A 24,358-nucleotide genomic window follows, 5' to 3' on the forward strand; every position below is an offset into this window, starting at 1 on the left:
TGACTATAGGATGGATGGATGGATGGATGGATGGACTGATAATCGGATGGATGGATGGACTGTTAATCGGATGGATGGATGGATGGATGGACTGATAATCGGATGGATGGATGGATGGACACTTGGGAATCCACTAAATAAATAAACTAAATTGTTAGTTTGTAACAAAACCTGTACACAAAATGATCCTCCTAACAAACAAAACAACTTCCCTGAATTCATAAATAAATAAGTAATATAATAATAATCGACTATTTTAAACATTTTGACCTGAACCATAAAGATTGTCCAGTGAAATGATCCGTTATGAAACCCTCAGCGATGGTTTCATCCTGCCGACTCAAAGCCCTCGTCCGTCTCCTTTAGCTAACCGTCTTAGAAACGCATCAGCCATGAAATCAGCACAGAAACGCCTTCAGAGCGCCGACTGAGCACCGACTGGTCGCACCTTTCGGATCAGCGCTGTGAGCAGCTGCTCATCAGGTTTTACATAACAACCTGCAGGGTGTGAAGTTTCAACCTCAGTCTGTGTTTCTCACAGAGCTGCTAACTCTCTCAATCTGGCTGCGTTAACCAGGAAGTCTGTGGGCGATGGCGCCTTTTCTTTCCTCCACTGAATGTGGGCCTCTTTGGTGAAGCTGAAGAGTACAGCTCTGTAAAAATGAACAGCCCTCTGCACTGAACGCCGTTGAAAACCTCATTTTTATTCCTCCAAATATTGATTTCTGAACTCTTCCTGATTAAAACATTAGTATTATTGTTTCTAAATGAATATAAACTTGTTTTCTTTGCATTATTTGAGGTCTGAAAGGGCTGCATCTTTTTGTTATTTTGACCATTTCTCATATTCGGCAAATAAATACTAAATTTCCAAGATCCAAGATTTTTTCTTTAAGTGGGATGTTTTTATAGTTCCATCTGGATGTCTAGTAAATATTTAAACATTTTATTAAAGGTAATTCAGACCAGGCTGAAGCAGTCAGACTTCTGTGTGAACAGTTTACAGAAGAATTACACTGCAAAACTGTATTTTTGACCTATTGTCTAGTGCAAATATCTTAGTAGACTTGACATAGGACAAAACTAACTAATAGATTACCTTTCAGCAAGATATAGGAGCTTGTTTTTAAATAAATAATTCCTTAATATTGATTAAAAAATACCTATTCAATTGGTAGATTATTTCATTTGTTACATGGAAAAAATGTCTTATGAGTTAGTTTATCTGCCAATAGAACTTTTTAATCAATATTAAGGAATGATTGACTTAAAACAAGCTCCTATATCTTGCTGAAAAGTTTACTTGTGAGTTAGTTTTGTCTTATTTTAAGTGTAACAAGATATTTGCACTAGAAACTAGATCAGATATTCTTTGGTAAGATTTTGTGTTTTTGCAGTGTTTGTCTGTAAAAAGCAGCGCGCTGTCTACAGAAGTAATGATGGACGCCGCCATCTATGGATCTGTTTGAAGTTATTCAGCAATGGGAGCCGGCAAGATCATAACGAAGCTAATAAAAAGAAAGAACGAATAAAAGCAACGGCCTTTTGTGGCGCATTGATCGCAGTTTCTGCAGAGAAGTGAAGTCAGAGCGAAGAGCGGTTTGATTGTGACGAGATGTGCTTCAGTGACACAGACTTCTTTCATAAATTAATAATTATTTTCAGCCATTGTTTACGTCCAGATTTACAGCGTCTGGCTTCTGCTGCTGCAGAATTATGATTCATGTCTCACATCAATGACATAAAAGCTGGATGAAGATCAGAAATGGGCCATAAAAAAGTTGGATACGGGTCACATGTTTGGGGAAAAATCCAATTTAGGACAATTTGAAGAGACCAGACAACCTAAAAGTAGAGATGGGTGGACTACCCAAAGCAAGCAAGAGTAGCAGTACTTCAACATATTTTTACTCAAGTAGAAGTAAAAAGTAGACGTCCAAGAAATTACTCAAGAAAGAGTGAAAAAGCATTTGGTTAAAAAAGTATTAACCAAGTACTGAGTAACTGATCAAATGATCAATCATTTAATATTTAAAAATTACACAATCAGATGGACCAAAACGTAAAGTTAACTGGAAATGTTGGTGTTTTAAGGACAAAAGTGGCAATAATTCATGTAAGTAACAAAAAATAACAAAATCAGGCAAAATGAAATGTTTTTCCAAATCAGTTTCTTTCATTAACAAACTTACGAAACTTTAATAAAACTGCAGGTGTGAGTCTGTGTCTGGTAAAAACATGTTTGTTTTTCATTCAGTGGGTAGAAAAGTCCAGAAATTTTACTCAAGTAAGAGTAAAAATACTTCATAATAAAATTACTAAAGTAAAAAGTACAGTGTAGAGAAAATACTCCTAAGAGTAAAGTTACTCAAGTAAAAGTAACTAGTTACTTCTCAAATCTGCCTAACAGTGATGGTGGAGAAACCCACACAGCTTTATTTCATCTTCTCTGGTTAATGTTTTTCTTGCCTGGCCTTTACATTTTGGTAGGCGGCCATGTTTTTGCAGACTGCATTGCCTTTCCAGTTTTGGATGATTGAACAACGTTCAAATTGCTTTTAACTCCTAACTTGTCTTAACGTAGTTGTTGTTATGCATTATGTTTTCTAACAAATGAAGTCTTTCCACATTATGCTCACTACTTAGAGTTGCTTTTGAACCATAAGAAATGAAACATTGACTAACATATTTGATGTGCATTGATGATTTTAATGACAGTATTTAGCAAAATGAAACAAAATGTTACTGGTTTTCACAATTGTTGACTATATAATGTATTATTTTTTTCTAAACCATTTTCATTTTCTCCAACTTCAGTTATTTTCACTGTAACGGGATTAAAAAGAAGAATAATCTACAGCAGTAATAAGTTCCTGCAGCTTTACCAGCCACTTTCTGCCATGGAAATGGTGACTTAATACTTTAAGTGCACTAATGTCTTTATTTCAGTTTGAACAGAGCGTTTTACGCGTCCTCACAAGTCTTTCATAATTACCGCATGTCACTGCTAATGAATAAAAAGCTGATCTTACCGGCGGCGGGCTCTTTAGAGGGAAACAGCTTGTTATCCAAAGTCATGCTGATGTTGCAGAAAACCTCCTCCTCATCTCGATCAGCATCCAGCTGAAACAGGCGAGAGGAAAATGATATTAACTGTGCTGTTTAACACTTTCTTGACGTTACCTTTTGTTGCTTCTCCCTTTGTTCCCGGCTGAGTTTGACAGATGAATGAGGCTTGAAACGAGCCGAGGCGCTCTCGGGTCGTTCTGCATTCAGAGCACACCGGAAGCTTTATTAACACCACATTAATTAGCTTCTCCTGCGTGTCGATCGCCCCCTTTCAGAGCCTTCAGAAGCCCGGCTCTCTTCCTCTACATGATCAAGAGGAAAGAGGGCCGTGACAAATAAGGTTTCTGAGTGAACTTGAGACTTCACTTTACTAATCTGCTTCCAGGAAACCCTTATGTGCCATTCAGAAGAAATTACAGCAGCAGAAAGGCAAAAAGTGACCGCAGACTGTAGAAGGTGCCACAGTAAAATGGCAGTTTAATCTAAATGCACTGCAGTCTTTGATTACAACGAAATATTTAACCAGACAATACACATGGATCTGTTTATCATGTCTGTGCAGTAGATTTTGTTATAGCGGCTTAGGGTACAGGCTAATTTACTCACAATTAGCCTGTTTAGCTTAGCGTAGCTTAATCATAAACAACTGTATTTTTTAGCACCGTTAAGCTAACTCTACTTATCAACTTAAAGTGCAAATTATTTAACCATTATAGACTACAAATTACAAACAGGTGTTTAATATACTCCCCTTTCTACTCACAATTAGCCTGCTAAATTAGCATAGCTTAATTGTATACAACTCTATTTTTAGCGCCGTTAAGCTAACTCTATTGAACTTATCAACTTAAAGTGAAAATTATTGGCTCATTATAGACTACAAATTACAAACAGGTGTTTAATTACTCCCTTTAATTCTCACAATTAGCCTGTTTAGCTTAGCGTAGCTTCACTCTATACACTATTTTTAGTGCTGTTCAGCTAGTTCTATTCAACTTAAAGTGAGAGTCATTGAAAAAATATAAACTACAAATTGCGAACAACTGTCTAATTGCCCTCCTTTCTCCATTATGAAGAGTTTTTTGTGTAGTTGTTTGAGGCTGCTGCTGCTTCTTCTTCTTCTTATTATTAAAATCATATCCATCAGCCTGGCAATGGGACTAGAGATGGAAATTTGCCGTTTAGCTATAATCACACATATGTTCTTGTAAATGTTACTTAATACATAATGTTTCATTTAAAAATAATATAAACTTGAAACAATCAATAACCAAAAAATATATATATATATTAATGGCGGTTATAAAACAACAAAAGGACCTTCTGACTTGAACTATGACTGAACTTCCTGCTGAATCTTCGTCAGGAGAGAAACTCGCTGCACACTCCACTCTTAAAGTAAGCGGTGACAGTGGGAGTCAGCAGAAATGTACAAAAAGGATAGACCTTTACAGATAACAAGCTTCCTCTGGAGGTCACCATGGTAACAACAACCCCCCCACCAAAGAATGAGAGCCTGCATCTAAGTGTGAGATGCGTGGGAGACTCCCTGGAGTCTACCTGCAGAGGAGGAGCAGAGGGGATCAGGCTGAGCGTTGCTCAGACAGGTCTGAGCCACAGGAGAGCAGCTCGCCGCCGCGCTTCCCTTCACAGCCACAACTATCACCCTCAAAAAGGCAGATCCACGCAAATATACACCGGAGTCAAACATCGTTCAGCCTGGAGGTGTTTTAAATGTTTTCTCTCATTTTATTGTGAGAACACAGCAGGAATAGGTGAAAATGTTCCCTGAGATGCATCATCAGCATTAGCTGTGAATTATTTGTTTATTAAACTGTTTTATCATTGGTATTTTTCAGACAGAACAAAATTAGGCTGAAAATAGTTTAAATTTGGAAAATTAATCAAAAATAACCAATGAATACAAAACTCCCAGATAGTTTTGAAGACGTGTAGAAAGAAAGTAAGGATTTAAATGTGACCTATTATGCTTCCTTCAACAGGTTAGGCTACAGAAAACTTTACTTTTTTTGCACAACATCATTTTAGATAATGAGATTTTAGTCTCAGTTCTGCCTATTTTGAGCTGTTTTAATGCATCTTGTCTCTTTAAAACCAAATACTCTGCTGGCCATGTCCCCTAACTCAACGTTTACACTCGCATGTGAAAATGGCTGCAAACAGATGCACAATTATACAACCGTGCATCTTTGAAAAGCAGAAGTTGAGCCTCCTGCATAACCAATAAAAATGCAGCAAGTGGTTTCTGAATAGTTAGGCAACAACAAAACACTTGTCTTTTCCAGCAGCCATTGTACAGCAGTAAAACTAACTGATAAAATGTGCTGGAGTTCCACTTGGGTTGCTAGGTGACAGGCAGGCTGGGCTTCGCTGCGGTTGCTAAGTAACAGTGAAGTGCCTGCTGATTTGTAACTTTTACATTTCGAAGGTTTTTGAAACAGCTAATTTTCCAGACACCAAAAAAACATGAACAAATTCGACATGTCCAAACTTTTACATGTGATTTCCCCATCCTGAAACACAAACGGCAACCAGAAGGAAATAAACAGCTGTTAATACCAGCCCAGTTCCACTGATCAGACTGATGCCTTTGTGTTAAAAAGTAACTAATATTGTTCTATGTGATGCAAATATATTGTGCATACCTGTTTTAAAAAGATAACTGTAGCATCTTTAAGCTTATTAAAAATCTATTATTAGCAAATAAAAAGTCAGCATTATAATATTTTACTTTTACACAGTTCAGATTAACATTTGTAATCGCAAACATCTCAAAACAAGAAGAAGATTTGAGGAAACGGACGAGTATTTCACACAGAGCTTTAAGCAGCATCTCCTGTACTGTGAAGCTGTTTCTGTTCTTTCAGTGCAATCTGTTTGATCATACAGCTATTTTTACTTTGGGAGCTTCTCAAAGAGTTGGAGTTAAATATAGACGAGAGGCTGTCAAGGATTTATATTTGACTCAAACGTTTGTTTAGGATATTTAGAGATGGATTTAACGACTGAACGATAGTGTTAGTTTGTTTCCAGAGCAGGATTTCATAATAAAATGCTTTACAGACGTCTGAAAACGCCCCAGAAATGCCTCCTTTGTTTGTTTACATCTGCCTGGATTCTAACGCCGTGCAGGCGGGAGGGCGCTGAGCTCACTCTGGGAATATTTAATTAGCTCAGCCAGATTTCCTAGAACGACACGACGGCTTCAATCCTGGCCTCAACAAACAATTATCTCCACTCTCTGCAATTTGCAGTTGGTGCCTTCAGAGATCAGCAGATGCTTGTGAGAGCAACTATTGCTGGTAAAAAAAACAACAGCAAAACCCCCCAGCCACTTAAATGTAACGTTTGAGGTGGAAAACTTTGTGAAAACAGAATATTTCAGACACTGGTGTCCATGTGGTTTTAAATGCAAAAAAGACGAACAATTAATAGACTTGTATTAATCCAGCAGTGATTCACATCCAGTGTTTATAAGAGAAGTCGAAGCTCCACAAACCAGAGCTGACATAATAAAACAAGCTACTCTAATAACGAAGGCCTCCACTGGGCAAAAACAATTAAGACTCACATCAGTCCATGCATGAGTTTAGGAGTCATTATGACTCACAGCTGAGATTCTTCCAATTATATCCTCCGGTTATTACGATACAAAGGAGGATTAGGGCCACTGGAAAAATAATCTGACTCTTTTCCCCTCAGAATCCTCAATTTAATCTGAGAATTCTGACTTTAATATGTCAATGCTGATTTAATCCATGTATTCTGATTTTAATCTGTAAATTCTGACTTTTCTCAAAATTCAGACTTTTTCCTCATAATTTTGACTTTAATCTGAGAATTCTGACTTTAATATGTGAAACCTGACTGTAATCTGTAAGTATGAGTTTAATCTGTGAAATCTGACTGTAATCTGTGAAATCTGAATTTAATCTGTGAAATCTGACTGTAATCTGTGAAGTATGAGTTTAATCTGTGAAATCTGACTGTAATCTGTGAAATCTGAATTTAATCTGTGAAATCTGACTTTAATCTGAAATCTGACTTTAATCTGAATTCCAACTTTAATCTGTGAAATCTGACTTTTTTCAGAATTCAGATTTTTTTTTCTCATAATCTTGAATTTAACAAAAACATGATTTCTCCTGTCTTAAATCACACTGAAATAAGCTCAGCATCAAATCAATCAATCAATCAATCAATCAATCAATCAATCAATCAATCAATCATGTTTTATTAATACGTAAAGATGAGGTTGAGCTGTTAATCCCACAGATAAGATTTTGAGATTTCTTTATTGTTTATATAACAACCTTCATGACTTTGGCCTTAAAATTTGATGGATTATTGGTAAAATTTGAACAGTTTTATGGGGTTGAAGATGAAGGAAGATTTAAATCAACAAACTGGGAGACTCTGTTTCCTTACGATTTAATTTAAAGTAAAATAAATCAAAAACCAAGTTGCTCAGGAGCTGAAAAGCTAAAATAATTAAAAGACGAACCATTTCTTTGACCAAAAAGTGAGTCCATTTATCAGAGTTTTCAGATGAATATTTTGAAGAGAAGGCTTCACTTTGGATTTTGAACAACCTCAGAGATGACTCCAAACGTAATTATTACTATTATTACTTCTGTTTCTGACAGCCTTTTGTTTTCTGAGGCGTAAAACGAAGTGATTGCAGGGAAGATTTGATGAACCAGACAGACACCGAAGACGAGTGACGCTGCTTGCTCCACGCTCACCTGCCAGAAAGTGGCAACAGCAATTTACAGCAGGTTCATGCCATCGATAAGGTCTCAAAACGTTCAAATCACAGAGCGGTGGCTGCAGGCGTGCTTTCATTTACGGCTGTAAAGGGAGAGGAAATTGGGTTTTCTCCAGGTGTCTCACAGAAATACAGCGTTTGGGAGAAAAGAAGAAAACTTTTTGAAAATCACTTTTAAGATAAAACAAACTGCTCACCAGCTGATCAAATATTTGAAACTATGGACCCAAAAAAGAAGAGTTTCGACATGTTTTATCTGAGTGACATTGGAAGACCTCAGTCCAGATTATTGTCATAAAATTAAAAGTTCTTCCAGCTTGGTCGGTTCTCCTCCCTTTCAAAGGCTGTGATGAACATGTTCTACTACATCGCATATTATGGTTAATGTGTTGCAGTTGGCTTCAGAAAAAGGTTTATGTTGGGTTGAGGATCTGTCTGGACAGATGCTCCAGTTGAGCATGGCAGACATTTCTGTCGTCTTTTTTTGTCCTATAAAGATCAGGATCTTTAAATTGACCTATTATGCTTCCTCAAAGAGGTTAAGACGAGTCTATGGGCTACATAAAACAAGATCCTTACATTTTCTTTGCATGCAATCATTCTTAGATAATGAGATTTTAGTCTGAGCAGTTCTGCCTATTTCGAACTCCTTTCATGTTGAGCCGTTTTAGGACGTCTTGTCACTTTAAATCCATACGCTGCTGCTGGCCACGCCCCCAATTCAGTGTTTACACTCACATGTGAAAATGGCTGACAAAAAATGCAGAATTATACAACGGTACATCTTTGAAAAGCAGAAGTAGAGCCTCCTACACAACCAACAGTTGGTTTCTGAATAGTAAGTCAGCGACAAAACACTTGTCTTTTCCAGCAGCCACTGTACAGTGCATAAAACGGTAATAATCAAAACATGCAATAGTTGCCTTTAAAGTTCTGCATTGGACATTTAAACCAGAGACGTTTCACTGAAATGAAAACGTTTGACGACACAAAGCAGATTCAGTCGCTGTGGCTTCGTTCTCAGTTTAATATTTTATTTCCCAGTTTTTCATGAGAACAAGGTCGTATTACTTTTAGTTTTTCTCTGCTGTTTTTATGGCTGCCTCTCGCTTATTATTGCATGAGTCAGTTTCAAACGTTGCCTTTACAAACGGTAACAGTTTAAACTTTCAGTGTTTCTTTATGTTTACCACACCACAAATGATTAACGTGAAGTCAGTGTGTGAATGCTAACACACATGGACTTCAGAGAAAGATGAGGTTTAAAGTGAATCAAGAAGTTGTTTGTGTTGTAGCCTTGGGAAAAACAACAGTTTTTAATTCATGTTTTGTTGCTAAAAGGTTTATCAGAATTCTTTTTACACAAAATTGGTTTTCTTTTATCAAGGATGACTCAAACTTCACTAAATACTCAAAAACATCACAAAAAACTCTCCAACCTGTCAAAGAATATGAACCATTGAGTAATTAACCATTAAATGAAGCTCCTTTTATTATATGAGACCTTCACATATTTTGTTATTGTTAGAAAGAATGAAAAATGTCTCATTACCTCGACAGGATTCGTATGTCTTCAGCAAGATTTAAAAGATTTACTTTTTTCTTTATAGGTTTTGTATTTAATGAAATGTAGGTAAACGTAAGTGATGTGTATCACTCACATTTCTTGAAACAATTGCAAGAATAAAAGAGATTAAACGGTGAGTAATTTGAAAGGTTAATTTTTTATGGGACAGATTAAGAGGAATGTGTTTCATTATTAAAGAGATGCAACCCTGCAGAATAACTGATTTAGTGCCTTAATTAGCCGGACTCCGCTGGGAACTGCACAAAGGTTTTGGTTGGATGTGAAGCAGAAAATTATTTCCCACTTCAGTGTAACTTCTAAAAAAATTGTTACATGTGCTAAAATGATAAACTGTTTATTTCTTTTGGATTCTGAAGACTTGAGACAAAATCTTTTAGTTGCAAATTTACAAAGTGATTCTTGTATGTTTGCAAAACGCCTGCTGCAAATAACACGGTTATTTATTCCTGAAGTATTGTTTAGGAATAAAAAAATAATATCCGCTATTACCTTTAAATGATTGCCATCAGGCTTTGGTAAGGTTGCAAAACGTTTGATTTATGGAGCTTGGATTACAGACATGTTTATCACAAAACATCTGCAGGATCAGAGCTTCTGTTTCGTTTTTGCACAATCTATTCTGTCTCCTTAAACCGCAGGTTCTGGTTCTGCTGGAGCTTTCTTCCTGTTACAGGGGAGTTTTTTATCTCCACTGTCGCTACATGCATGCTCAGTCTGAGGAATTGCTGCAAAAATCCACAAAACGCAAACGATTATCTACTGTCACCAAGTCCAGGAGAAATGAATGTTGCAGATCTGCAGCTCTGTTTCCAATGACCATAAAACTGAACAAATTGAATTTACAAAAACAAATTTGCTTAGTGGAAACATGATGCGGTTTTTCGGCCATATTGAAATAGAATTTCACAAAACTGCAATGGAAACACTTTTTTCGCATCAAACGAGTCATGCGGTCAACAACCAGATGCTACTTCTGACGGAAATGACAAAGAAGACGACAGGAAGTGGTTGGGTTGGAGGATGATGGTTTATTTTAGTTTGGTTTTTTTGCACAATGTGCAGCTGGCTCAGAAAAAGTTGTAATTCGAACATGTCAAATCCACAGTTCTTCTGTAAAATCACTGACTACAATTTCCCCAAACGCAGCTCATATAGCTGCTCAAAAGCATCAGAGGTTTGTTGCTCTGAATCAAACACTAACGTCTCCTTTGATGGTTGATAGATGATGAACACTGGCGCCATGACTTTTTATGATTTATCGCGTCAAAAAACGTATTCACCTGTCATTTTAATTGAATTCCTTATTTAATGGAAACATTGCAATAACAAAGTTGAGTTTTTTCAACATTAGCAGGATAAAGACAAAGATTTGTGCACATTTGAAAAGCAGATGCAGCTACTGAGTCAATGCAATCTGATAGAAAACACATTAAACTCATTTGAACCATGAACTGAACTTGATGTTTGATAACTAAATGGACTGTCTGAGTCTGAACTGAAATGACTTCTTTTTTGTAAAATGACAATATCTGTTGTGAATTGGCGCTATATAAATAAAACTAAGTTTTATTAGGGTTTCTATGTTTTTAGTGTTGAGTTTTATGTTTTTGTTTTCTTATTTCTGACCTGTGGTTTGTCCTAATTAGTTGCTCTCTCCTCACACCTTGGTTAGCCGCGCCTCCTGCTAAGTGCTCCTCTCGATCCTCACCCGGTATAAATATACCAGCAAGAGAAAAACAGCGAGAATCTCGTTGTTTTTGTCTGTGACTTCAACTTCTTTGCTGCATGAATAACAATTTTCATCATCGCGCCTGTGTCGCCACATGCCTCCATTCAGGTTACACAATTTTATGATAATCTAAAAATGTGAGCTTCGGTGCAAACACCAACACACCAAGTTATCTAAATCTCACATCCTGTGAGATCTTAAGGTTTTTCTCCTGGGTCACCCATGTATTTCCAGCCCCGTTTGCTCTGCACACATAGCGGGGATCTCAAGAAGCAAATACAACTTTTCATGAATACTAAAACCAAAGTCCAGCCGTATAGCTGAATGAAATGGCCTCATGGCAAACATGGATATTGCACCAGTGCAGGTTGATGGAAACAAAGTGAGTTCAGAAGAGGCTGGAAGAATAGAAATGTGAAAAAGCAACAAAGAAACAAGACTTTCTGCAGATTTGAAGGAGAAATTGTCTAATTTCTGTTGGCTTCAAAGTGAATTCTGCCATATGAACAACAATCCTTTGACAACAGAGATGACATTTCCAAGCCATTTTTTCCAAACATACATACAGAAACAGTTCTTATGAGAATTATGATTTTTTTCTCTCTGCCTCTTCATTGACTCCTGCTTACATTTAATTTAACAAGGCATAAAAGTTTTTATTCCTGTCAAGTTATTTCTCTGGTTCCAAAGATGTGCAGTTTTCTTGTACCTATTTTTCACGAATGACTTCAGTTTTCAGTTATTTTGTTAACATTTTTAATAGGGTTAGATGCAAGCTTTCCCCCCTGACGTTTTTGACAAATAAAAGCTTCATTATTCATTTTACCTGCTAATGTGCATCTTTTATTTTCTTTTTTCAGCTACGAAGATCTTGATTTAAAAGTTTTTTGTTTTTGATATGTGTATCTTTAATAATTTAAGTAGGTATTTTTTAAATACATAGTGTTTTTAAAATGTGAATATATCAAATTTGTTTTTTCCTTTCTGTGCTTCTTTGTTTTCTGTTTGTTTATTTCTTTTAATTTTCCTTTTTTCTATCTTTCTTTCTTCCTCCCTCCTTTCCTTGTTTCTTTATTTCTTGTTTCTTTTTCCTTCCTCTCTTCCCTCCTTGTTCTTTTTCTTTCTTTCTTTCTTTCTTTCTCATCCTGCTTGTATAACAGTGCAGACGATTTAATTTATCAGAATGTGTTGAACTCGTATTGATATGCTGTATGCATTCAGTCAACTATGCACTGCAGACAAGATACTGACAACCCATTCCCGCCCCACATAACCCCATTTAAAAAAAAAACTGAGCTGTTATCTTAGCTCTAACCAGAATGAGCTACACTTGTGTGCCTACGATAAACTTAACCACTGAAAAATCAGTTATCACCAACAAAACAAAAATATTTTGACTTCCTTGAATCAAACAGATTTCAGATTTTCAGTTGTTGCAGACAGAACTCAACATTAATGTGTTATCCACTGCAGATTGTGATGCACTTTTCAAACTCAACCATGCAAGCTGAGTCTGTTAGAGTTGGAGGAGTCGTTCAGTATTCTCGGAGGGAGATCCGGTCACCCCGAGACGCGGACAGATCGATGAGACTCCCACCAGAGCCTCAGTGCTGCACGAGCTCACTTCTCCTATTAGCGCTCAGCGGGCGCAGATTGAGATTTGGTCGATGTGCTTCTGCACCAAACCTCGAACGGCGACGGGGATCCCAGAGGCGTCCAGCTCAGGCGACCTTCTCACGTGTCCCTGCTGTTATTTATCTTGTCGTGTGTAAGTAATGTTTTTTGTTATGCTACCAAAACGTAGCGATCTGCAAGTGTCGCCCTTCTCCTCACGCAGGATGACAATGCTGACCTATTCTACAAAACAGTCGCATATCTGATAAACAATTAAATGGATTTCTAATTTCCAGCTGGCATTTATGCTCAGGCTGTTCCTCTAATGTCGATGACGTTTTTATCAGATTGGCGTCAAATGAGTCTAAATTTGCCTGAAGATGAGATACAGACATTTATATTCTACCGAGGCTGATTCATTACTGGCGTCATTATCAGCTTCTTGGATGTAGAGTTTGTCTGAAATAATTGATTCATTGTGAATTAAACTCAAAAATATAGATTTTAGATGGACTGAGTCGCCACTATTGAGGTCACGGACACAATTTGTTCACATTAAACATTTTATGTGCCGTTTTGAAGTTTAGTTAGAAAAAAAGAGATGTTTTGTTCGTTTTCAGAACAATTCTAGCTGATGTAGTAATTAAGCCAAAACTACATGAAATAAATATGCATTTTGCATTTAAGATAAAGGCGCCTGTATCTGTCAAAATGTTTTAGCTTCATCCAGATCAAATTTATTCAAGGAATGCTATTTTATTGCATTTTGGGCAATAAAATGTTTATTTTCTCATCTAATAGAGGACTTGAATGACATTTTTAATGTATTTCTAATATACATTTGTTTTCATTTTACAAAATTTTTCATTTTATAAATGAAAAATCTTTAGAACATGCAAATTATTTCCCTGGATTAATCACAGGAACATTTGATTAATTGTCTAAATAAACAATTAATTGTTTAGTTAAGTGTTGTGATAATCGATTAATCACCAGAATAGATAGAATTATCGATTCCTAAAATAATTGTGAGTTTCAGCCCTGTATATTTAATCATTTTTTCCCGTTTTAATGGTTTAAAAGCAGAGATGCAGTAAACGGCAGCCTCACCGTGACGATCAGGCCTCTCTCCTGGAAGTACTTGACCAGAGGAATGGTGTTCTGCTTGAAGTTGGTCAGGCGTCGGTCGATGGCCTTCGGGTTGTCGTCGGGTCGCCCCTGCTGCTCCGCCCTTTTCTGCAGCCTCTCCTTCAGGTGGCTGTTGGTGCAGGCCAGGAAAACCACCAGGTCTGGAGTGCATATCTGCAGAGAGAGAAATCACGTGCGAAGCTGTGAACAGCTTGGAAGAGGCTCCATTCATGCATGATGGCTGTAATCTGACTGTGAGCTGAATACTTCGCCGAAGTGAAGCAGAGAGCAGCTGCAGGGGTTGATATCATTCGGAAACGTGGCGCAGTCGGGTCAAAATGTCGCCATGTTTAAGACGAGGTTCACACAGAAACAAAGAGCTCATCTCAGGCAGGATTTCAGAGGATGAAGATATAAACTACCCCCATTCCCTTTGTTTTAAATACCTGAATGACTGCAGGTATTATCTCTGAAAATAACCTGCAGCTTTTACAAAAGACACTGTTGTGGCAGAGTTTTCATGAAAGAAATCGATGTTTTTGCTTGACAAACACAGGACTGTGGCGCTCACAGGAAGTTACTGAACAGGATTTTCTTGAAATTGCAAAAAATCCTGCATATACTGTCATAGTTAAAATAAACAGTGAAAAAACGGCAATTTGCTAAAATTAGCTAAAAATTTAAGAATATTCCATCGTTGTATTTTTATGTTAGTTTGAAATTACGTCATTCTGGCACTGGGTGATAAATCCATTTTATTGGTTTTTGAAGATTAAATTAGTTTAAAAATAGATTTTTATTTTTTTTTTGCCAATACATTCCTTGGGTTTCCATGATGGTTTTTTTCTTTTAAAATGAAGTCATAATATTCATAATAATATATTTGTACTAATATAAAAATAAAGTCATACACAAAAAATCAAAATATGAGAATAAATTCTTAATATTATCAGAATAAAATCATAATATTAGAATAAAATTAAATACAGTTTATGAGAAAATATTATTTTCAAAAAATAACTTTTTTTCTTATATTTTAAGATTTTATCTTTATTCTGTTAATATAACTATATTCTTGTAAAATTAACCTAAAATTTTCGTAGCCTGGGCCTAATACTCCCTCGACTGAAATAAACTTTTAGAAAAATATTTATAATATATTAATTAATGTTTTCAGAAAAGAAAGTGAGAAGAAAAAATCAATTAAAATGGAAATAATTTTTAACATTTTTAAGCCACATCTCCCAGTCCTGCCTCCTACTGGTCTGGCAAAGGTATTGCAAGGACGTTCTTGACACTTCAACATTAATTTGTTGCTTTTAGGACAGGATAGGTTTAACAAAAACAGAAAAAAATCTGGTGTTAAGTAAATTACTTCTCTGGCCTTCAGTTAAAACCACGGGGAGAAGTTGCTGTATTATAACCGGTTCTGCAGCGTTGGGTCAGTAACTCTAAGGCTGCGTCACGTTTCGAGTTTAACCGTGAGAGCAGGAATGATTTACGATTCATCCCAGAAACCTGGGAGCTGAGATCCCACTAAGAAGGTCTGTCCCCCAGAGAGCCTGGAAATTAATCACTTGGTTTAAAATTAAACTGAACTGGGAACCAGTGCGAAGAGACGAGGCCTGAATCGATGTAAAACAGCCAGCCTCCCTGTAACGGCTGCTTCTGTGGGTGAATTATTGACATTTTGTAATCCAGGTTGGAAGACACCAGAAAAGTGAAAAAAAAAACAACAACTCAACTTTATAAATGATTCATAAATGACAGCAAAAAAACAAAAGGCCACTGACGTGCGGTCATGGAAAAATAATATATAATACTAAAACCATTTATAAAGATATTTTCCCCCTGTGGTTTGTACTATAAAGTACCTATTTTTCATTTAATTTAACCAATTCTGATGATTTTTTTTTTTTTTGTTCAAAATCGCTGAATTTTCGCATTTTCCCATTCAAATGCTCAGAAGCGAAGCAGGTGAGGCAGCAGCGAGCTGAGACTCACCTGGGATAGCGCAACATCTCGCTAACTGCCGTTCTATGAGAGCATGCTCCTCCTGTCTGTACGTCACCAATAAAATGGTTAAAACATTTAATGTATGAACTGATTTCCCATAATTTAGCTTATGTATTGAATGTACTGTGTTTTTATTGTCACCAACTGTGTGTGTATCGTTTTTCGTGTGCTGAGGAGCGGAGTGAGGCAGGCAGTTCTCGTGCCTCATCGCTGGGGGCGCTCATGAACCAGACATTGTGACTCCACAACAGTAGAGTAAGACACAGTAACAGCGAGCTAGCCATACAGTAGCTGCGCTGATACAGAGAGCGAGAAAGACGTGGTTTTGAGTTGTACTTTAACGGTTTCTCCCTTTGCTGTTAAGCACAGGACGAAATTAATAATATCTACATGTCTAAGTTTGATTGCGATAACGGAATTATTCTGCAGCGGCGGCAGGGCAAAAAGACTTAAAGAATAGTCTTTTTGCCCTCCAGCATTGTACGCATGTGCGAAATTTCATTATGTAAACAATAACATGCAGGGGTCTAGATTTGCAAATCCGATTATGATTAAATCGGTGCCTCACCAGCTATGAACCTCACCGCACGTCACTGCAAAAGGCAGACATTAAAGTGGAAAAATAGCAGTTTATTTTATTATAAAATCAGTTATTGAATAAAGGAGTTGAGAATATTGCATTCATTTTTAATCAGGCATCCGTAGGACGGAAACAAACCCTCTGGTCCGTCCTTTGATGCAAAACACATAAACAGACCATCCAGAAATATACAAGTGAGTTGTGACAAAAGGAAATGAAGACAAACTCATGTGTATTTAATGTACATTTTATTGTACATTACTGTAGTTTCATAGTCTGAAACTACAGTAGTTTAAATGGTTTGGTACTTTGGTCTGTTTGTAACAAACAAAAATGTTAATACTATAATACTGGCTAAAGATTTGGTTTGATTATTTGTTATTAGTAAAGGACAAGGTGAGAGATTAAATGGTTGGATTGATAAAATATGGATTACATGTGACTAAACGCACTTGAAAATGTTCACTATTGCTGTTTATAAGACTGTGCAGACATCTGAAAGTAAAAAAGTAACTGTGGACTTGTTTTGATATTTGAATAATCTGAGATGCATTCAAATGCACCAGAAAACCGCAGCTGTTGTGATACTGTGCAGCATTTTGGGCTGGTTGAATCAGCTGGATTTGGACTACAGATGATTCTTTTCTTTTATCTGATGTTTACATTAAGTTAGACGATATTTCATGTGAGTAGTTCAGTACTGTGGCTACATGAGGAGGCTTAATGTTCCCAAATAGCAGAGTTTAGTGACTGCTGGGAGGTCCCTCTGTTCTGTTTTGGTGTCACTTTTTAAAGTTTCCCCACAGAACGTCGCAGTGCACAATTAGTTCCTCACATATTTGGAAGCGAAATGGCTGCACCATATATTTTTGATCAGAAAAGTAGATCTGCCCACACTTCAAATCACTCCCTAAAACTCACTTTTATTCTTTCGCATTTATGTAAGTAGTATTGTAATCTACCTTTCCTGTTTAATTTATTGTGTTTTATTCTTAGACTTTTTTTTATCTGTGGTTTTAAGAGTACAATACAGCATTTTGAAGCAGTTTATAGCTGTTTTTAAAGTGTTTAATAGATAAATTGACATGAGTGTTACTCTGATTCCTACCATTACAACTAAAGGTAACACTTTATTTGAAGGGGTGTGGATAAGACTGACATGACGGAGTCATAAACATAACAACCATCATGAACATGAAGGAGGCTTTATGAATGTTTACGACTGTTGTCATGAAGCGTCATTCGGTAAATAATGACACTTTTAATGGACCTTTTATGCAAATTCTAGTTGAACTTTGCATTAAAAGGGTCATTACTGACCAAATAATGCAAAGTTTACACTTTTAATGGACCTTTAGTGCATACATAATGCTTCATGACAAATCTTTCATGTCATGTCAGTCTTATTCACACCCCTTCAAATAAAGTTTTGCCCAACTAAATTATCAGAAGATACTGTTCCATTTCCAATTTGAGCAAAATTTTGTCAATATTCTGCTAATGTAAAAAACCCCACAATTTTACAATTTCCATTAAATGAGAAATGCGATTAAATCACGTGAATAAGTTTTATCACGCGATAAAAATAACTTCTTGTCGTCTTCTTTTTCGTGATTTCCACCAGAGGTAACATCTAGTTATTGATCATGTGACTCGTATATTGTAAAAAAAATAAAATAAAAAAAAAGTGTTTCTGTTGCAGTTTTGCAAAATAAATCAATTTAAATACGGTTGGAAAAATCCCACCTCATTCTAGCTCCAAAACATTTTAGTAGTCAACGAGAGCTTTTTATGAAATTGGTGAGTTTCTATTAAGCAAATTTATTCTCAGAATGTCAAATTGTGCAAGTATGTGGTGAATGAAAACGCAGCTACTGATGGTTGACCATCCAGTTCACTGGAACAGGAAGTTATCCTTTTGTAATAACAGTCATTATTCATACTGTCTCACTTTTTTGTTTCCTGTATTTACATGAAATACATGCGATGAGGATTCCTCAGTCTGCATCTGATCTGGCACACTGCGATGGACAGAAATAGCACGAATGGCGTCTACAGAGGTGCATGCCACTGTTTCCAGTTAAAGTTTCAGTTTCCATGGAAACCATGGACACATGCATGTATTTCTCTCACATTTGGCTGCTGATGTTGACAGTAGGACACCGCCAGTGTTTGTTTGGAGAGGTTATTACTTGTTAATCTTTTCCTCACGTCACACGAGAGGAAGAAGCTAAACGGCAGACTTGGTTAATTTTTGTACCACCTGTCGAGTCAGAGAGGTGTTTTGTAAAAAAAAAAAAAAAAACTTAGGAACTCTTAAAAAGGTTTCGGACAAAATACAAATAAAACGAGCAAAATCAATAAGGTGACGATCTGCTGAATGCACTGGCTCAAATCAAAATATCAAAACAAAAAAGACATTTTAATGGTAGTATTTCAGTCTGCTACTGACTGTTTTTTTTAATCATTATTTTAACTAGAGAATTTTCACACCTTTGTAGAAAATAACAGATAAAAATTCACTTTGTAAAACAGTAAAGTTAAAATTGGCGTCACAGCTGCTGCAAACAAAGCAGAGCAGAAAGGAGTGGTAAAGGCGGCATTATCTGGTGTTTTTGTTGTTTCTTTATTCAATTTTCTTTTGTTCCTTTTGCTTCTGATAAATCTGTAACTGCAGACCATCAGGCATCTCCATCTGTCAGCATAAACAATCCCAGTTTTTCTCCTTCAGCATTCAGCGCATCATTTTCTGATCTCAGGTGTGTCCGCAGGCTTTATGGGAACGTATTATGACTTTTTCAAATAAACATGAGAAATATCTACAAATGTGAATTCTTGGGATGATTTTCTAAATGTACAGCTGTTTCTTTTAGCTCATACACAGCAAAAAAACAGAATTTACCAAGTATTTGTTTAGTTTAAAATATCGTCATGATTATAGGAGTAAAGTACAATTGAAGTAAGACGAAACTAATACGTAACTTTTCATAAATCTCTAGAAGCTTGATTTAAGTAAATAATTCCTTACTATTGATGAAAAAGTTCTAGTTCCACTGGCAGATTATCTTAGTTGTAACATGGGAAAAATTAATTTTTATAAGTGAAATAATTTTCAAATCAAATTTGACTTGTATAGCACATTTCAGCTACAATGCTTTACATCATAAAAACACAAAAATCAACAATTGAAACATTTTGCCATCCATAAACATCAGATTGTTGATCAAAGTTTCATTTATAATGTTTCAAAAGCAGCTCTAAACTGATGGGTTTGTAGTCCTGATGTAAAGGAAATCAGTGTTTCGGCTGTTTTGCAGTTTTCAGGACGTTTGTTCCAGATTTGTGGTGCATAGAAGCTGAACGCCGCTTCTCCATGTTTGGTTCTGGTTCTGGGGATGCAGAGCAGAACCAGAACCAGAACCAGAAGACTTGAGAGGTCTGAAAGGTTACCATGACAACAACCTTGATAAACTGTTAACCAGTAAGTTAACAGTTTAACTTACTTGTTAAACTGTTAAAGCTCTGTTCTCTGAGCTACAGGGAGCCAGTAAAGGACTTTAGAACTGGGTGATGAGCTTTAACTTCCTGGTTTTAGTCAGAACTCTAGCAGCAGCAGCGTTCTGGATCAGATTTATTTTTTAGTCAGATCTGTGAACATATTGTTGCAGTAATCAATGCGACTAAAGATAAACCCATGGATGAGTTTCTCTAGATCTTGCTGTAACAATGTCTACAATTGTCCTGTAATCCTGGAAATGTTCTTCAGGTGATAGAAGGCTGACGTTGTAACCATCTTTATGTGGCTCTGAAGGTTCAGGTCAGAGTCCATCATTACTCCCAGATCTTGTGCCTGATCTCTAGTTTCCAGCTGTAATAACAGAAGCTTGGCGTTGACTCTATATTGTTCCTCTTTGGGTCCGAAGATGATAACTTCATTTTTGTTTCTGTTCAGCTGGAGAAAGTTTTGGCACATCCACACATTTATTTGTTCTAAGAATTTGTTCATAATTTCTCACTTTATATTGAGGAACTCTCCACTTAAAACAAGCTCCTTGTTGAAGAGTTTCAAAAGTAAAGCATTTGCAACTTGGCAAATGAAGTTCCAAGTTTGTTTGTTTTTTTTTGTTTTTTTGTTTTTTTTTATCTTTGACACTTTTCAAACTCAGAAATGTCCTTGTTTTTCTAGAGAAATTCTTGGTAACACTTTATTTGATGGGGTGGCTTAAGACTGACATGACATTGTCATAAACGTGACATAACACCTTTATAAATGTTTACAACTCTTGTCATGAAGTGTCATTTGGTAAATAATTACACATATAATGCGAAGTTGACCATTTTAATGAACTTTTAATACAAGTTTTAATGCAGCTTTGCATCAAATGTGTCATTATTTATCAAATGACACTTCATGACAACAGTTGTAAACATTCACCTTCATCTTCATGACAGGTGTTACGTCATGTTTTTGACAGTTTCATGTCAGTCTTATGCTCACCCCGTTAAATAAAGTGTTACCAAATTCTTTTTCTTTTTTTCATATCTACAATGCCCCTAATACGCCGTCATTTAAATCAGCGCTGCGCTCTCAGATGATCCTGTAATTGGTTTCTGCCAGAACAGGATGTCTTATTCCTTTTCTGAAGTGTTAGAGAGTTACAACATCATCACCAAAATTACTCCAGTCCAGGGTTGTTTTTTATATCAACATGACGTAAAACAGATCATTTAACTGGTTTCAGAGTATACGTTTGCTAAGATGAGAATGTGTGACCTATAAATGTAAGCTTCAGAGTGTCGGCTGAGCATTTTTGCTTCCAGATTGACAGGAGTGATGATGACAGAGTGTTGCCACCCTGCGGTTCTGTTTGTGAAAAGCCTGTAAGTGAGGACGGAGGGCTTGACGGTCTCTCTGGGCGGCCATAAAGGGAGCTCATGAATGGCCGCTCTGACGCTTTAAAGGACAAAGTGCCGCATGGGGTGCGTAATGAAAATGGATGCTGCAGACTCTCAGAGGACCAAACGGTTTTCCCCCAAGCCGAGGACTTAAAGAAAAGAAGTGAACCTTTCAGGAGAAGAGCTGAATGATGCATAAAGTAACACTGAATGTGAGGGTCAGTGAATCGTTTTTTAATCCTTTAAAGGTCAAAGTATGGCGGTTCAACGACACTGAAGGAGTTTCCATTTTCAGGTTGTTTCACTGATATTTTCTGAGATTTGTGTTGTCAGTTCTGGAAGTTATACTTCAACGTAATCCACCTCAGTATCAATATTATTAACCCTTTCATATAGGATTCAATAAGTTAGGATATTATTGAAAAGTCAGTACATTTCACTAACTCCATCACCTAGACAAACATTATGTAGATTAATTAGATAAAGGCTGATGTTTTAAAGGTCACATATCATGCTTTCTTGAACAGATTAACATAGGTTTAAAGGCTATCTTAATTTATTTAATTTTTTTTCACAGATAGTGAGATTTTAGTCTGCCTAATATGAGCTCCTTTCAGAATGAGCTGTTTTAGGGGCTCCTGTCATTTTAAATCCAAATAATCTCCTGGCTAGGCCCCCTACGTCAACGTTTACACTCATACGTGAAAATGGCTGCAAACAGATGCAATGAAAAGTGGAAGTGGAGCCTCCTGCACAACCAGCAAGAATGTAGCAAGTGGTTTCTGAACAGTAAGTCAACAACAAAACACTTCTCTTTTCCAGCAGCCATTGTATAGTGCACTGCTGATTTTGTGTTTGAAAGTATTTTTTGATGTCTGTTTTATTTTTTAATTTGTATTTTTGTGTTTTGATTTTGTGTGTTTGTATTTAGAACAGCCCCTAGTAATTTTCTCTTTATTTAACGGGGATCCTTAAATAAACAAGTAAAGAAACAAAACCGATTATAGAGGAGTTCCGCTGGGGTTGCTAGGTAACAGGCTGGGCTTCAATGAGGTTGCTAGGTAACAGGCAAGGCTTCCATGAGGTTGCTAGGTAACGGGCAGTGCCTGCTGATTTGTGACTTTACATTCCAAAGGTTTTATGTTGCACCTGAATTTCTCCACTGTAGGACAGCAAAGAATATTGCTATTCTATTTCTATAAAAACTAAACAAAACATGTAAAATCATAAAAGGGTTGTATTGCCTTAATGTCCATAAATATTTTTCTACTAATTATTAATTTGATTAAATTAAAAAAAAATACTTTATTGAACCCAAAGGCACCATGAAGTAATTTTTATATTCTGTTTCATAATAAAATAGAAAATTATAATTTTTTTTCAAAACAGGTGATCCTTGTGGTGATCTAACATATTTTGAGATCACTTCTGTTATTCTTGAGTAAATATGCTTCTTGTAGCAAGGCAACAAGGCATAACACTGCAAAACACTAAATCCTACCTAGTATTTTTACATAGTTTCCAGTGCAAATTCCTTAGTACACTTGAAGTAATACAAAATTAATTTAAAAAAATTCCCAGCAAGATATAGAAGCTTGTTTGAAGTCCTTAATTTCACTTATAGTGAGAGATTTTTCCCATGTTAGTGAAATAATCTCACTTTTTCATCAATATTAAGGAATTATTGACTTAAAACAAGTTCCTATTAATTACTTAAAAGTTGCTTGTTAATTAGTTCTGTCTTAAAGTGTACTAAGATATTTGCAGTAGAAACCAGACCAAACATACTTGGTAGGATTTTGTGTTTTTGCAGATTTTGTTAGGATTTTGTGTTTTTGCAGTGTGTGAGGTTTCCAGACAGTCTAACTTTGTTACTTTCTGTGGCTGTGTGGGTATTTTAATCCCAGCAGACAGTCTTCCAGGCTTTCTCCCTCTGTCTGAGCCTTTAAGAGCCGTGGAGCTGCAGCTGACAAGGAGAGGAGTTTCCACTTGAGTTTTCAGCAGATCCTTCAGGACATTTACCAGCAAAACAGTGAGTTCACTTAAACTATGATTTATTTTTCAGTCTTTTTCTGGTGGAGCGAGTTAAAATCCATGAAATATTTAGTTTTGCACTGATTACTTGTGATTCAAATTGTTATATATCATAAATATAACACAATCAGTTCCTTCAGACATGCTTCACAACCTTCCTCTCTATATATAGAAGCACTCTACATCAGTTACTGCCTATGATTTGATTACATATGAAAAATACTTGGAATCACTCACAACCTGCGTATTATCACTTCCCATCTCTGTTCTGCATTATCTGCTGCTGATTAGAAGGTCATATTTAACTTTTGGACGACAGGGATTTGCAGGAGGTTTAATTCGAGCTGAATATGTCAGATACCAAGCTGGATCCTGAATCGACACGAAGATGTTTCTTAGCAACAGAGAGCTACGGCGACAATCGTTTCAGAGCTGGAAAATTAGGCTTTTATTTCTTTGTTTTAGTGTCGGCAATAATAAAAAGCTGTGAAGTGACAGAATAATTAAGGCTAAAGCAGAGAAGACCTGAAATTCCCCAGAAATAAAACTGCCATCCTACGTCTTTGCAGGTGTTTTGGATTCTCTCATCTGACCCAATAAACTTACTCACTTCAATATAAAATCTTTATTTTTTCTGCCTAGTGGATGATTATTTTTACCACAGTTCTTTTGAAAAACATAAAAAGCAAGAAAATATTTCATATTTACCTGAGAATTTGCAACAAACATATTTTATGCCATCATAATTGACTTAATGCAATATTTAGTGTCAGCAAAGTTGCATTAAAAGTTAATGTAACTATAGAAACAAAGACCACCATTAGCCTGCTTGAACTCTATTTGAATCTGTTTAATTCAGGTTGTTTTCTGCTTGTCAGCCATCCATTCCTTTTGCTGTGTACTTTTATTTTTTAA

At 36.3% G+C, this 24,358-nt stretch overlaps 1 protein-coding gene across 1 annotated transcript in view; it reads right to left on the reverse strand.

The window, feature by feature from the left end:
* The window catches only part of ak5 (adenylate kinase 5), a 108,159-nt gene that overhangs the window by 48,064 nt on the left and 35,737 nt on the right, over positions 1 to 24,358 (reverse strand). Inside the window, exons 6-7 of the mRNA XM_016679340.1 lie at positions 13,900 to 14,091; positions 3,033 to 3,123 (exon numbers count right to left, since the gene is read on the reverse strand). Of these exons, the coding sequence (XP_016534826.1) occupies positions 3,033 to 3,123; positions 13,900 to 14,091 (283 nt within the window). The remainder of the gene's footprint in view (positions 1 to 3,032; positions 3,124 to 13,899; positions 14,092 to 24,358) is intronic.

This window comes from Poecilia formosa, unplaced genomic scaffold (assembly GCF_000485575.1).
Source record: "Poecilia formosa unplaced genomic scaffold, Poecilia_formosa-5.1.2 Scaffold208, whole genome shotgun sequence".
Classification (NCBI taxonomy): Eukaryota; Metazoa; Chordata; class Actinopteri; order Cyprinodontiformes; family Poeciliidae; genus Poecilia; species Poecilia formosa.